The sequence below is a fragment of the Leptinotarsa decemlineata genome, unplaced genomic scaffold (genome assembly GCF_025532065.1).
Source record: "Leptinotarsa decemlineata unplaced genomic scaffold, Ldec_3_MD MMD2_P_RNA_scaffold_14, whole genome shotgun sequence".
Classification (NCBI taxonomy): Eukaryota; Metazoa; Arthropoda; class Insecta; order Coleoptera; family Chrysomelidae; genus Leptinotarsa; species Leptinotarsa decemlineata.
The window spans coordinates 11,592,416-11,608,067 of NW_027412528.1; the positions used below are offsets into that span (position 1 = coordinate 11,592,416).

At 36.4% G+C, this 15,652-nt stretch overlaps 1 protein-coding gene and 1 long non-coding RNA gene across 2 annotated transcripts; both read right to left on the reverse strand.

Moving 5' to 3' along the window:
- Positions 1-5,357: 5,357 nt before the first annotated feature.
- LOC141484171 (uncharacterized) lies at positions 5,358-7,743 on the reverse strand. The gene is made up of 2 exons (XM_074179268.1): positions 6,739-7,743; positions 5,358-6,675 (listed from the first exon to the last, which is right to left on the reverse strand). Exons 1-2 carry the CDS (start codon positions 7,581-7,583, stop codon positions 5,970-5,972), a joined length of 1,551 nt encoding a protein of 516 aa, XP_074035369.1. The 5' UTR covers positions 7,584-7,743; the 3' UTR covers positions 5,358-5,969.
- Positions 7,744-8,746: 1,003 nt separating this feature from the next.
- LOC141484174 (uncharacterized) lies at positions 8,747-13,482 on the reverse strand. Its single transcript, XR_012466515.1, has 3 exons — positions 13,406-13,482; positions 11,008-13,180; positions 8,747-10,949 (listed from the first exon to the last, which is right to left on the reverse strand). It is a non-coding gene; the product is annotated as an uncharacterized lncRNA (long non-coding RNA).
- Positions 13,483-15,652: the final 2,170 nt, after the last annotated feature.

The following is a 15,652-nucleotide window of genomic DNA, read 5'->3' on the forward strand; positions in this document are numbered from 1 at the left end:
TGAAAATGGGAAGTCTAGTGGTACATTTCAAAGATGGAAACATTTCATTTTGGGATGCTAATAAAGTGAAAAAATATGAATGCGCAGGTAGTCCAGAATTGTATGATATGATCTTTTTGAAGAATCCACAAGATGTTGATAATGAAGAAACTCGTCAAGTATATTCCAAAATATTGAAAATAACGAATGCTCCATATAAACAATATCATCTGAAGAATGGTTTTAAAAATACAAATTCTAAAAAATTTCGTGAAGTTATCAAACCACTATTAGACTCACGACAATATCCAATAAGGAGTAGAAGTAAAATTGGTGGAGCACTCAAACGAGTGAAAATGGAGAAAACATATAATTCTAAACCTGCGAATTATGTGTACTGGAATTCACCGAAAGAGTTAGTTGCTCGCCTACGACTATTGGTAGCTTCAAAGTCAGCTGGACATACCGGACATGATAATGAAATAATTTCAATAATTGAAGAATTACGTGAAGAAGGTATAATATATTAATATATATCCACAAGTAATGATCACTGTCACATCATCATTCAATGCAGTAACATTATCACTTTTTTTCTCTTTAATCATATTGAAATAGAATGACTAATGAAGTAAGTGATATCAAACGACAAGTTGTTAATGAATTACATAGACCTGCAAGACGTAATTTTCGTAGAAGAATAACTACCATCAAAGGTTTTGCAGATCTATGGCAAATAGATCTAGCTGAACTACAACCTTATGCAAAAAGTAATGAAGGATACCGATATATACTTGTAGTAATTGATTGTTACTCAAAATATCTATGGACTGTGCCAGTTAAAGATAAAACAGGTAGTACAATAACTAATGCAATGAAATATGTACTGAAGGAAGCCAAATTTTCCCCTAAACATATACAAAGCGATCAAGGGAAAGAATTTTTCAATAGAAGCTTCTCATCTCTCATGCGAGAATATAATATCAATCATTATTCAACATTCAGCACAAAGAAGGCAGCTATAGCAGAAAGAGTGATTCGTACAATAAAGGCATGGCTCTACAAGGAATTTTCGATGAGAGGTCACCACAAATGGCTTGATATTCTTCCAATTATAACTAGTAGATATAATAATAAAGTTCATCGTACAATAGGTATGGCACCCATCAATGTTGATTCAACAACAAAATTGAAATTCAAGGGTATCAATGGAATTGGAGGAAGACAAAGTAATCCCAAATTCCAATTGAATGATATTGTACGTATAAGTAAATACAAAAATATTTTTGAAAAGTCTTACACTGCGAATTTTACCACGGAGCTATTCAAGATTGTTAAAATTAATAAAACCATCCCAACGACTTATAATCTTGAAGATATGAATGAACAGCCGATTAGAGGATGTTTTTACGAAGAAGAGTTATTACGAACCGAGAATCCTGACGTATATCTGATTGAGAAGGTGTTGAAGAGAAGAAAAAATAAAGTATATGTAAAGTGGTTAGGTCTTCCTAGCGAACAAAATTCTTGGATTGATGAATCATATATGGTTTAAATGTATCTAATAGTGACTTTTATGAATAAAGTAATATTAAAGTTCATTATTGTTTTCATTTCAATTATAAGTATGTGAATTGAAAAATATTGCAGCGGTAAACATTGCCCCAGCCATTCGCAATGTTCTGTGTATACCAAACCAAATTAATTGTATACTCCATTCCCGCTTATATTTTTCAACTCACGATATTGAAAACACATTATCATTCCCAAAACTAATCGCCGTCACTTTGAAATGCAGTATCCAACTCTTTTTGCCAATTATCTCTCACTGATAATGCCGTCTCATAAAGCTTAGTCGACTCCTCAAGCTCAGCCTGAGCTTGCATTCTCGAACGTTGATGGAATTGCTTATCTTTACCAATTTTTGAACGGAGTTCATCAGCATCTTTAGACATTCTAGCCAATTCAACCTTCGCTAATGCAATCTTGCCATCTAATGCTTCAAGAGTTTTATTATTAGCATTAATAGCTCGCTCACTCTTTTCAAGTTCAGCAATAGTCATCTGTGCCTTTACAAGACGGCATTTTGCTTTCCTTTTCATTTCCCCAAACCGATGGAGGGGACTGAAAGAAGATAGCGGTTCAGCTTTCAAATCACTCTTCATTTCTTTAGGAGTACCTTTTGGCTTCCTCTTCGATCTGTCACTTTTCGTTGCGGGTTTTTTCTGTCGCACAACACTTTTGGATTCTTTCTTTTCTTTAAAGTCAGTGACAATCGATGAAGATGCCTTAGTAACCTTCCTCTTGATTGTTCTAGATTTCTTATCAACACCAAGAGGAAGGGTAGATGAAGAGTGTTTGAGTGATGATAATTGCGAAACGATCGGATTTTCAATAATAATTTGCTCATTTGGTTCTGGCACATCTGCAAAGTTAACGAAGTCGTTAATATCAAAATCATTTATCGAATCTTGACTCGATAAATGCAATACTGGAATATTTTCAAAATCAGTCTGATCGATATCAACAAGTGGTGAACCATCTTCAGCAATCAATAGCGGCATAGAGCTCATGATTATTAAGGTCTGAGGAATGATATGTGATAGCAATAGAATGTGGATAGGAAAGGTGATGATGTTACTGAGACCTCACCATTTATAGAAGAAAATAAACTAGCGCATGCGCTCTTTCATCAACTGGCACATGCGCTCTCTCACTAAACTATTCACGCATGTAACAATCTTTGTCATTTAAGAGGAAAACTTTGTGTTGCATGCATGTATTTTTAAATGTTAGAAAATAATACAAATAAATTCAAAAAATATATATATATATATATATATATATATATATATATATATATATATATTAATATATATATATATAATAATAGAGGACAATAGAGAACACTTCAGACACTGTAACTGTTGTTGACGATAATCCGATTTTGTTCGCTTCGGTGGATGAGAAGGAGGCGATAGTTGAATCCGCAACACGCAATCACTACACATACCAGTACATGGATTGATTGAATCCTTAGGTCTACTTATTTGACAAAAATAGCACACAATAGCCCCTGCAATCATCATTGGGTAGACACACACTTTTGGTTTTTCATTCCACTCTTTTGGAAACGGCATTTTACTAATTCGATTAGAAATATTAAGAGATGACTTACAGAAACTCTGAATGCTCTCTCCTATACCTACGATCTCTATTTATACAAATCAACATCATGTGAAAGTATAGTGGGATAACTTCTCCTACTCTTCCACCCTAAACGAGTCAAGTGGGAGTCGCATCACTGCCTATATAAGTCGACTTGCAAACCTAGAGTTCATTCATTCACTCTGCAACTGTGAGAAAACGTTAAGATGAATACTCAAAAAATAGTTGCTGCATTAAACAGAATATCTGCTATTGATACAAATAATTGGATAGAAGAGACAGATGATGAGGATGTCAACATTCCGCTAGAGGAAGTGATACTTGAAGAAGGTGTTGGAGTTGAAGAAGGTGTTGGAGTCGATGAAGTGGAGATTGACCTTGAAGTCAACGAAGTTGAAATTGAGGCTGAGAGCGATGAAGATGAAGACATGGTCGTTGAGCTAGTCGTGGATGGTGAAGGTGAAGATGAAGGGGTTGTAGCAGACTCATCTGAAGGTGATAGCGCTTTGAGAATCGGTCACCGAATGCTCAACATCACCGATACCTTAGAAGATCCTGCCGATTTATATTGCGTGATGAATGCGCATGTGCAGATCGAAACGATTGATGGCAGCATAAAAAAGTTATGTTGGTGCTGTTTCCGATTTTATTCAATAAGGAACAATAACGGTGGCTGGTATCAACACGTTAATATCCACGATACGGTCTCTATGATGGAGATGGGTCAATATTGGTGGGCATGTGAAAGACCGCTTACGAATTTCACGAGAGTATCAGCTTGCGTAATATGCAATAATGTGAAACCTGTGGCAGAATAACCCTGGACCTATTGGTCAAAAAAAACAACAGCCCTTTTCAGGGCTACATTATTCACACAAACAGTAGTTAGTTGTATTAGTATTCATAGATTATATGACAAATGAATACTTTGACTAATAAAAAGTCTAAGTTGGAAATTTGTTAGTCTTTGAATATCTATACATTATATGACAAATAAATTACTACTTTGACTGAAAAGTCGATATTTGGAATTTGATAGTCATATCTATGCATATGATGAGTACTACTTTAAATGAAAGTTGAAGTTGGCATTTTGTCAATCATTGTATGCATATAATGATGAATACTTTTACATACATACATTTTGTTTGAGACTATAATGTTAACAATGGTATGAACCTGTTTCTGTTTGAAAGTATAATGACAGCCCTGAAAAGGGCTGTTTTTTTTTATTAATCCATGCAATGGTATGGACTAACGCTCCTCATCATCATCAGAAACAATGATGATTGTATCATCATCTGTATCTGATGATATACTGATGATGTCATCCTCATAATCATCTGAATCAGACGATATACTAATGGCATCATCATTAGCATAATTATCTAGCTCGTTATCCTCTAGATCGTCTAACTCATTGACATCCATCTCTAACTCTGCCTCTACTTCCTCTTGCATACCTTCTTCCATACGTGCCGGGAAATCATCAGGTAGATCATAGATACGTTGCAGCATTTGTGCAAAATTTGTACTGAAATGATCGAACGTTGAATCTATTCCATGTACCTGGATGGGGCCTGTACTCGTCATAGAATACTCTGGTACACTCATCGGTTCGGTGGTGGAATCAGCACTCGACATTGTGGAAGAATGATATAGAACTGGGATTGATGCTTTATTTATATTGGAAAAAAAGGAGGGGGTGAAGTGTAAATGTAGAACAATTCAGTGTTTGAAATTCGAAAGCAATAAGAATGACAATTTTCTTGAAATTCTAAGTGATTATTATTATGAGAAACTCTGAGTGATTATTATAAAAAAACTAATAAGGGAGAGGGAAAAAGACACTGCCCCAACCTCGCAGTGCCTCGTGTACACCAACCAAAAAGTGTGTACTCCGTGGAAGGAAAGGAAAGGAATAGAAAGGATGGGAGAAACGAGGAAACGATTACATATCATCGTCTGAATTCAGGACTTCATCAATCAGGATAGGGGATGGTGGAGGACTATCATCGGACTCATTGTCAGCGTCACCGTCATCATCGTCATCGCTGTCGTCGTCGTCTGTGTTTCCGGACTGTGTATCCCATTCGTAATCATTCCGCCAATCATAGGGATCTGGATAATCCCCATCAGACAGGTCCGCTTGATCGGTTCCAGTAACGTGAAGCACTTGTATCCGATCATCATAAATTATTCATCGAGTGAGGTGCCGTCGTGGAGGTAACGAAACCTTCATGGATAGAAGCCCAGTAAGGATGTTGATGCGCTGGGTCACTGTACGGCTCAGTAGTTGAATCAGGTTCCATGTTGAAGGTGGCTGATCAACTGAATATTCCAACATATAGTTCCTACTTTTATACTTTTGAAAGGGAGTGGGGGAGGAGTGGGGAGGAGAGGGGATTAAGTGGGAATGAATTTCAAAAATGACATGAGCTATATTCCATGAAAGAGAAAATTGAAAATACTATATGAATTATATGAAATATACTCATTGATTTCATTATGAAACATATTTTCTTCCCAAGAGATTATTTACAATAGATTAGAGAACACAAAAATTGATGTGAGGTATTTGCATAGAAGAACTTGTAATTGAAATAAAAAAAAGGAAATAATAATAAGACGAAGTGAAGAAAAATGCTCCAACCATCGCATTGTTCAATGTGTACCAAACCAAAACAATGTACACCCTTAATTTCACTTCTTTTTTTTTTATTTTATTTTTATTTCCTAAAATTACAAACATAAACTTAAAACTATCTTAATTAAATATTCCTAACTAGCCTAAAACTAATCTTACTACACTTACACTTAATCTATGGGAAAGTTTTTATAAAAGTCACTAACTTTTTATAAGTCTCTATCGAAGAGGTATCTGCTTCACACTTTTTCTCCAGAGATGCATACTTCCGATCTAGTTCGGCTATTTCTTTTTCTACTTCCCTCCGTCGGTTAACAATTTCAGCCATTTCGCGCTTCCTTTTAACCAACGCGGCCTCACTAGCTCGAGAAGCATGTTCTGCTTCCTTACATCTCTGTAGAAAACTGTCCAACATTTCACTAACCTCTCCGATAGGCTGTCGCACTTGTGGCACTAACACTTCAGGATTCGTCACCGGTGTTGCCAGCATCGGCGAAAGCGGCACCACCGACGGAGTGAATACGATGGGAGCCTCCTCCGATGGGGACAATACGACTGGTGGCTCCTCCGGAGAAGGCGCCCTAGGTTGTTCCACTACTGCTGCGGGTGGTGTGGAGGGCCTTGAGCTGTTTGGAGCGGTCGACCAACTACCTGCATAAGGATTAGTCCTATTGCAAGTAGCTCGGTACTTAGAAATAGGACCAAGCCTCGCTGCAGGTCGTTGGCAAACCTTCTTTACAGGCCTGACTTCCTCCTCCTCCTCGAATAAGTCAGGGCTGGTAGATCTGCACCTAACTCGCGAAGTGGATGCCTTCTCCTGCTCTGTCATAGGCATGATGGATGCCACAGCGTTATTTAATTCCTGAGTGTTGGATGCCATTCTGAAAATGTAAAATAATACAAAGTTAGTAGATGTAAAAAATTAAAGTACATTGTTAACTTACTCAAACTTAGCTCCTCGTCGTATAGTACACTGCTTCTGGTTGAGTATGGCTGGACTGCTCTGGATGACTGGAGTTGTCGTACTGAATGTAGAAGAACGTGCTCCTCGGGTATCAACATCATTGGGAGTGGAGGGAATGAGGTGGGGGCGTGCATGCGCAATGGTTGGAATATGGTGGGGCGAGAAATGGTAGGAAGTGGGCGGGGTGAGCAATGGTGGGAAGAAAGCGGGCCGCGCTCCGCGCGGCTTACGCCCCAATTCGCTACGCTCGCGCCGGCGCACTTCGCGCGCCGGCGCGGTGGCCCCCCACCCACCACCCCGGGGGGAGGAGGGGGTGGCCCCCCACCCACCACCCCGGGGGAGGAGGGGGGGTGGGGGAATGAGGTGGGGGCGTGCATGCGCAATGGTTGGAATATGGTGGGGCGAGAAATGGTAGGAAGTGGCGGGGTGAGCAATGGTGGGAAGAAAGCGGGCTTTATGGCTTTTCTCCAAAACTTCAACTCTCTCTTCTAGTACATCATACTTTTTCATTGTAGTCCCTGTTATGTTTGACATAGCATCAAATTTTTTATTTGTAGACGCTGTTATGTCAGACATTTTTATGTCCACATCATTTGTAAGTTTGTCAAATTTACGAGTGAAAGTTATCCGAGCCTCTGCAATTTTATCGTCAAATGCTTGACGGGCATCGCGAGCAATATTACCTATTGTGGATTGTATTGCAGCTTGTAGGGCTAGAAGTATAACCTCCTTTGTTCCGTTAATTTCCCCCTCAAGATATGATACAGTTACACAATCACTCTTGTCAATTGGTTCGCTTATATTTTTCAATATTTTTCTTTGCATGTCATAATGACCATCTTTTGTTAATTTAAAACCAATCCCGGGAGGACCTCAAATGACATTACCACCCAATTTTCTTTTTCTACCAAACTTATCGATTGTTTTAGACATTGTGCACTCTACGATGATTCTTTTCAAACTGATATTTCTTTCATTTACATTATGCTATATACTTTACAGTAATTGGTTAGGAAAATAGAAATGAAACAAATAATATTTTTATCATTTTTTATTCATCTAAGTAACTTGGTAAAAGTGATACATATACAATACATAATACAATAATCACAAATAATCACAAATAAGAATGTTCCGGTTTGAAGGAATAAGCAATAATACTTCGAATTATAATTCAATTATTCATCTCTACAGTCAACAAATTGATTAGTTGGTCTAAGGCGCTCTCTTGAGATTTTTTCATAGTCTTCACATGTCAATTCATTCTTTATAACAGATCGTTTCACACCTTTGGCCTTCTTCAGTTCACCATCAACAGATTTCACGTAATACGCTTTAGCACCTGTACCGTAAAAGCTGATTATTGGATCATTTGGGAATTCATCTTTGAAATTACCCAGAACTGACTTTGTCACTGGAATATTGAATTGGTTTCCTATTTTATAATTAGATGTATCGAACTTATTTATATTATTTTTGATAAATTCATAGAAATTGTCTGTATTTACTTTGAGAATAAGGGAGTCGGTATCAGTGTAGAGTAAGGACGCATCTTCTCCAAACTGTTGTTTGATACATCCATAGAAAAAATCATACATAACTGTTTTAGATAATTCTAGAATGGAAAATCCTAAATATAGTGGTTTATCATAATGAACTTTTACTCTAGCCAATTGAATGGCAACAATATTTTCTGTAAAAATAGAGCATTTTTTAAAATTTGGTCGAGATATGAGACAACTAGCACCTATAGTTCTTTTTATATTTTCCCAATGTGTAATGAGTCTAACATCAATTCTATTGTCTACGTTTTCCATTGTTTTTCCATAGACTGCATTATTCATTAGTTTGTAGAAATCTTTTTCAGATTTGTTATTAGACCTATTACGCATTTCAGTATTCAAATCTATATAAGGCTTCATCCAACATGATTGCTTAAACCTCAATACTCTATGTGTGTTCATCACTAGTTTCTATAGTGAACAATATATTTTCTTTTGTCGTTTAAATTTGGAATTAATTTGGGAACTTTCGATTTTGCATATGGAGGTATCAAACGTTCAACTAAGAATGGTAAATCGGAATGTTTATCATGAAGTTCTTGGGGATAATGTATATCCACTTCCAATACATATCCATGAGGACTATCAATATCCACATTCATTATATCAAGATTGAGAATTTCATGAGGTGCTAACCATGAAAATTCACCTGTTGGTAATGGTTGCGACATGCTGTGACCATATAGATTTGTTGCATCCAAATATGAAATGAATGAAGATGGTTCATTTGGATTATAATCCGGTAAAAATGTATTGTTTGCTTTATGTTTCCTTTCACTACATTGACTTATTCCACCACGAATACCTTTTTGAAAGAAGTGAACCATATCAATATCAGTTAGTAATTCCAATTCAATATTAGTATATTTCAACATGGCATCCCACGATAATCCGGGTGCAGTGAAGTATTGTGCCGGATCCAATTTATATTTATCAACAGATATATTTCTAAAGTTTTCAAAAATGTCACATAATAGTAACACATCTGACTTTAAATATAAATCAGAGTATTCACCCAAATCCTGACATTCGAATAAATTCCAAACAAGTTGAGCTCTCCCATAATCATTATCTGATATATGTTCACAATTGAGTTTATCATAAAATTGATTTTTGGTTGGAAGTCTTGGATGATTCAGTTTTTCGATGTCATCAACAAAACTATAGGGAAATACACCTTTCTTTCTCATCAAATTGAAATTTTCAATTTGTGGGAAATGTTTGCGCATCTCGATACACTGATCAGATGTTAAATTTGCACCTAAATTCTCCAAAGAACTAGGCATGAATCTGAAACTATCAATGAATCTCATTTTCAAATAATTCTTCTTCACCCTACCATCTTTATCCGTATAGGAGTGTGTAAAGAGATGTTTTGTGAAAGATATATATTTCTCATTAGTTTGTGGGATGACATCCACTTTATCTTTGTTTTTATACAATTCCTTTATGAATAAATGACAATCATATCCACTGAGATTATGAAAAATTATAGGAATGAAATTTGGCAATTTAAAATTCAAATTACAAGATGAATGAGCAGCAGGGGACCTTTTTTTTCCTGTGAGGTGACAATGATCCCTCACTTTGACTTCGCCATCATTAAATTGGTTGGAACAAATGCCACAATTTGTGGCAGAAGCAAACTGTTCCTCTTCCTCAGGAGTTTGTACATCCATAGGAATAGGAAACCTGAGATGATTTTCATAAATATTTTTCAAATCATCTTCGATTTTGCTAACGAATTTCTGGGCTGCATCCACACCCCTATACGAAACAAATTTTGATAAATCATCATTGTATGAACATTTAATCAAATAAGCAAATGAATAAGGCTCATGTTTGAATGTCTTGATCGAATACGAGTATTCAGGATTTGGTTTAGTGGTTTGAATCGGCTTCAGTACTGATTCAAAATCGGCATACACTACAAATGGTACCTTCATTTGTTTCTCAAAGTTTTCAAAAGTTAGTATATTTTCAGCTACCGTTTTCCCATATTTATTGACTTTGAAATTGGTTGATGGTGTTGTAGTACTCTAGTGATTACAATCATTTATCTTATGACGTAATAGTAATTGTTCATTAGAAAAATATAATAAACAGCCATCACAAAAATATTTCTTATGTTCATGAGCCGATAATTGGCTTGAAACTAATCTTGAAAGATCTTTGATCCAACAATAATGATTATTACCGAAATCATCTGTGATAAGTAACAAATTGACATGTCTTCTAAGTCTTCTCTGAGAGTAACGTAATGGTCCAATTATTTCATACATTATTTTACCCTTCTCGAATTTACTTTCTAAACCGTACACATTAACTGAAATATCATTTTTGTCTTCAAATTTCACAATATCTTTCAACTTTACCGGAAAATTCATACCTGTTACATCTATGACTGTACTGAAATGTGGATACGATGAAACTTCTGATGTTCTATCGATTGCAGGATGTAGTGCTGAAGTGATAGCACATGCAAAACAATGCTGATCTTCATTACGGACATTAACCACGGCCTTCCTACGCTCGATACATTCAGGCAGCTTCACATATGAACATCCACTGAGCGGGCTGTATTTATTAATGTTCAACTCCAGAAACATGATTTTTTCACAAGTCCAACCTTAAATACAGAACAATATTACTAATCCATCCAATTAAAACTTGGTAGAAATGTTTACCTGAATCGCGTTCCTGGAATTCTGTAGTTTGAGCGATAATCCCATTTCGAAATCCATCAAATAAGGAATTCAAATCAGTAGATTGATCAACTGTTCTATTCTGTGAATTAAATGATTTGGTTTCCTTCAGGTCTTGTGTTTGTAGAATATAACTCCCAAATACTTCCATATTCACTTTGATGATTTTGTGAACCCTGATGGCCGATTCCAATAATTCTATAACTTTCTGCCTGATTTCATTAAAGAATAACATGTAATCGGTGGAAACAATGGAACTCTGCACCCTGTATGTCGCAATCCGACGTTTGAAGGCGCTCTTTATAATTTGAACACCATCACTGAATTGAACACATGTATTATTCTTATGTTGTAGAGTTCTATTGTGAGAATTCACTTGAGTCAATGGAATCATCACATTACAACAATTACATGTGTACATTGGTGCTGCAGCGTCATCTAATCTCACTCGTTTCACTGATGGCCCTCCTTGGCAACTCTGGAGCTGATGACGACGAAGGTTGTCACTACGGGTGAAAGATTTACCACATTCACAAGAATACATTTTCTATGATATGTTCTCACTAACTCACTCGATGGAAACTGACATAACCAACACTCGCCCGCTTCTTAAATACCACAATCCACGTCGCCTGCGCATCACCGTAGAGAGTGAGGGTAGGTAAGGACACATCGATGCATCCACTAGAGATGCCTGACGTCACAGCCAAGCCCATCTCCCAATTTGATGCGATAACAGTTGCCGGCACGAGCAAGCAGTGATCGTTGCGCTCTCGGAGAGGGCAGACGTTTGCACAGTCCTCGCCCGCCTGCGTGTCACCATCAATAGCGAGGGTAGGGTGATGCGTTACGTCACATCATTCACTGCTTCGAGAGCGATAGCCGAACAAGCAATTGTCGTTGCGCTCTCGGAGAGGACAGACGTTAGCACAGTCCTCGCCCGCCTGCGTGTCACCATTGATGGCGAGTCTGGGGCGTTACGTCACATCCTTCACTACATCGAGGGAGGTGAGAGCAGACCGATGAATACGCATTACTCTGCCACACGTCGTGGAGTGAACATGTCGCTCTCTAGCCGTTGAACGGTTATTGCTGTGACGTCACACTCCACTACTAACTTGGTGCCCTCACACCGATGGAGCATTCATTACTTGGAGGATCTTCGAAGTATGCAGACGTATGTTTGTACATAGACAAACAAGAACATGATGAAACCCTGTACCGTGCATTCTCTTACACACACATACACACACAAAATCTCATATGAAAAAAAAAATCTGAACGATCCATGCACCAGACACTTCAAGGTCACAACGCCTTGACTTCACTGCACAACAAAAAAAAAAGCAAATAACACGTCATATTGGTGGGGGGAGGATTAGAACCGGGAAAAAATTTCTGAACGATCCATACACCACACCCTTCAAGGTCACATCACAGTGACTTCGCCAAACAACAACCAATAAAAAAGCAATTAATACGTCATAGTGGTGGGGGGAGGCTTAGAACCGGCTCAAATCTCCTACTGACCTCTTTCCCAGCTTGTCATCGAACCAACCCTCTTTTGACCTTTTGCCGCCAACACTTTTCCCGGATCCTGGACCGTGGAAATTCCGGTCTCGTCGACATTGTAGATGTTTCTCGGTGAAAAGTTGTGCTTCTCATTAACTTGTTGTAAAAGTTCGTAGAACCGGTTGACTTCTTCTTTATTGAAGGCAGTAGCCCTGTTTAAACTAGTTGCTTCTGCTTTTCGTATTGAAATTTGATTTCTCTTTTGAAAGGCTATCAGCCAATCGCGACCAGCTAGTTTTAATTTGGTATTAAAATTATGGGTTATGCCATTTTTTTCAGCATACTGAAATGCCATGCGTCGGACTTCCTTATTGGTACAGCCATAAAATATGGATGCTAGATATTTTATTTGGTTTGCCATTTCTTCCTCCTGCTCCCTGGTGAAAACAGTGTTTCTGCCCATAGTAGAAGTAACCATTATTTTCTTTTCAATTCTTTCTTGCAAGGTGGAAAATGGAATTTCAAATCGTTTAGCAGCAGCTCGCATAGAAATCTCACCTTGTTCATATAATCGTTTGGCAGCATTAAGATGTTCAACAGACCACTTTGCCCTCTCAGTTTTTCTGATACGTGGCTTCGGCATCTGTAATAAAAAAATTAAAAAAAACATTAAATAATACGTTTTTTATGTGGGCAATGCCGGTCACTTGACCGGTTTTACCCTCACATGCATGCCCTTATTCAAAAATCATTTGAAGTCTTAACGGTTTTAATAGTATTCATATTGAAGCGTAAGAGGATTATACGGTGTAGTAACCTACTCTTGAAATAGGTATAGTTCTAAAAAATAGTAAATATAAGTACTAACAACTTATTTTCAGAGTTGGTGGAACTACAAGAAACACCATAAAAACAAAACCGCCAATCGTGTTACTTCAGCGCTTGTCTGAAGTAACGTCGTGAACTAACGTGACTTGGAATCTCTACACTTTTTATTATTTTTTTTTTTTTTCATTCCTTTAATTTTTATTTATTCAATTATTATATTTTTACTTGTAGGTTATTTCACTATCATTTCATTTCAGGTTTATTGTTTGCTTAATATAATTGTTATCTTCAGCTATTCTCTTTTAATTTTTCTTTTTTACTTGTTTCAGGGATTTCAAATCATTTTATATAGTAGACAATGGAAGTCCGAACTAGTGAAATTCATCACGAAACATTGTCAATCACCTTCAAACAAACGTAGAAATAATAATGATTTACTTGAAATTTTCGTAATCTTTTCGAACGTCACAAATACGATCAACAAAACGTGAATGTAGTGGTAAAATGCAACTAAAAAAATATGGTTTTATCACATCTCTCATTCGCAACTTCGAAAGTATTTTATTTTTCTTAGCCAGATTTAGAAAAAGTGAAAATGATAAACATACGAAAGATTCTCTGAATTCTTCTTCTTTCAGCAAATTTTCCAAGTGCTCTATGTCCTGTAGACTTTGCACGGTAGGTTATCAAACACCATGCCTGAAACATCAACTTTTGGTGCATTCTCAGTTAATTCTATTTTGCTCAATCTTTAATTGATGGATCTGAATTCCAGCAGAGTGCCTTTGCAAATACTCAGTATTCTCTTAATATTTTCTGAAACATTTTCATTTTTATATATCATAAAAAACACATGGTTTCATTTGAATACAATACCACAAAGAAATTTCTCAACCTACTTACCACTCATCCTTGAAATTTCTTCTGTCTGCAAAATATTTTCTTTTGATATCAAAGTTATGTCCTCATTTTCCTCACCAGAATTATTCTCTTGGGTAATATCGCTTGATATAAAATGTTCTGAAAAGATTGAGAAATGAATATGTATTACTTTCAGTAGTACAAGTAGTACCTAAATTGGAACTTTCATGGTCTGAATGTTGACTTTTATCTTGTCCAGCCTGCCTTCTCAATTTTAGTTGGCTTGCAATAGAGATTCTTGAGTCTGGGAAATTCAAGTAAAAACATCCAATGAAATGATTGAGTTTTTTTGGATTAGAAAAATAGAAATATTATCATCTCTTATCGCTTGTTTGTTTCGACGAGGAGACATTTTCTCTACTTGGTATTATTTTCGGAACAGGTGGTGGTGTATGAACTAAAAATACAGACATCAGTTGTCATATTCTTCAATTGAAATAGCTCAAACATAGAGAAAAGAGGCTCATTCTTTTTTTAAAACCATATATATTATTTTCTATTACCACTTGTTCGGTGAATCAATGGGTAGGTTTCTATGCTTGGTATTTTTTCCAGAGCAGGTGGTGGTGTGTGAGCTGAAAATACAGATATTTATCAATAATCACAGTTACTGATAAATTAAAATTGAAAAAACTAATATACACTTCAAAAACAAATGAACTAGATATTTTTTTAAAGTAATCACCTTCATTTTTATCATCCGAAGAGCTAAAATTTTTTGGCCTTTTTATTCTCTTTCCACGTCCTTTATTTGAGCTTTCATCAGATGTAATGTAATATTCAGAATCAACAGCTTTTTTTCTAGCACTCTCTAATGAAGCTGCAATAATGAAACATAATAGAAGGGTCAGACTTATGAAAAGACTTAATAATTGAAAAAATTGCAGTTTCAATTTTTCATAACAAAAACTTACAGCTGAAAGCAATCATTTCTATGGAATGTTTTTCCCAGTTTTCCTTATCTGGAGGCGAATTTCTTTCCATAAGGTTTGCCACATTCTTTGTTTTTGGCCACCAACATTCTTTTCTGCCTGGACATATCCAAGATAGAGGAATCTCAGAAAATGACTCATCCACTGCTCTTATCACAGCATATTCCCCCATTTCAAAAAAAATATTTCTGGATGCATGTAAGTCCTGGAATTTTCAAAGTGAGATATGTAGTGTTTAGAAATTTTTTTATTTCTTACCTTCAGCTGCCCTCACAAAAATGTTAAGAACAAAGTATCAATTTCATTTCAATGCTTGGGGCTGTTTTGTATTGCACTCTTTAATTTTTTTTTCAAATAAAACATTATTAGTTGAAACTAGTTCAAATAAAACGAAAAGGTAACTGTAATGTACTTCACTATTTTTTAACAATAAG

What these genes read in the sequence shown, in the direction of transcription:
- LOC141484171 (XM_074179268.1), bottom strand. Translation starts at nt 7,583, where the DNA reads ATGCAAAGAAAAATATTGAAAAATATAAGCGAACCAATTGACAAGAGT. An exon ending in CGACGAGGAGCTAAGTTTGA is followed by an intron (nt 6,676 to 6,738) that starts GTAAGTTAACAA and finishes TTACATTTTCAG; the next exon opens with AATGGCATCCAACACTCAGG.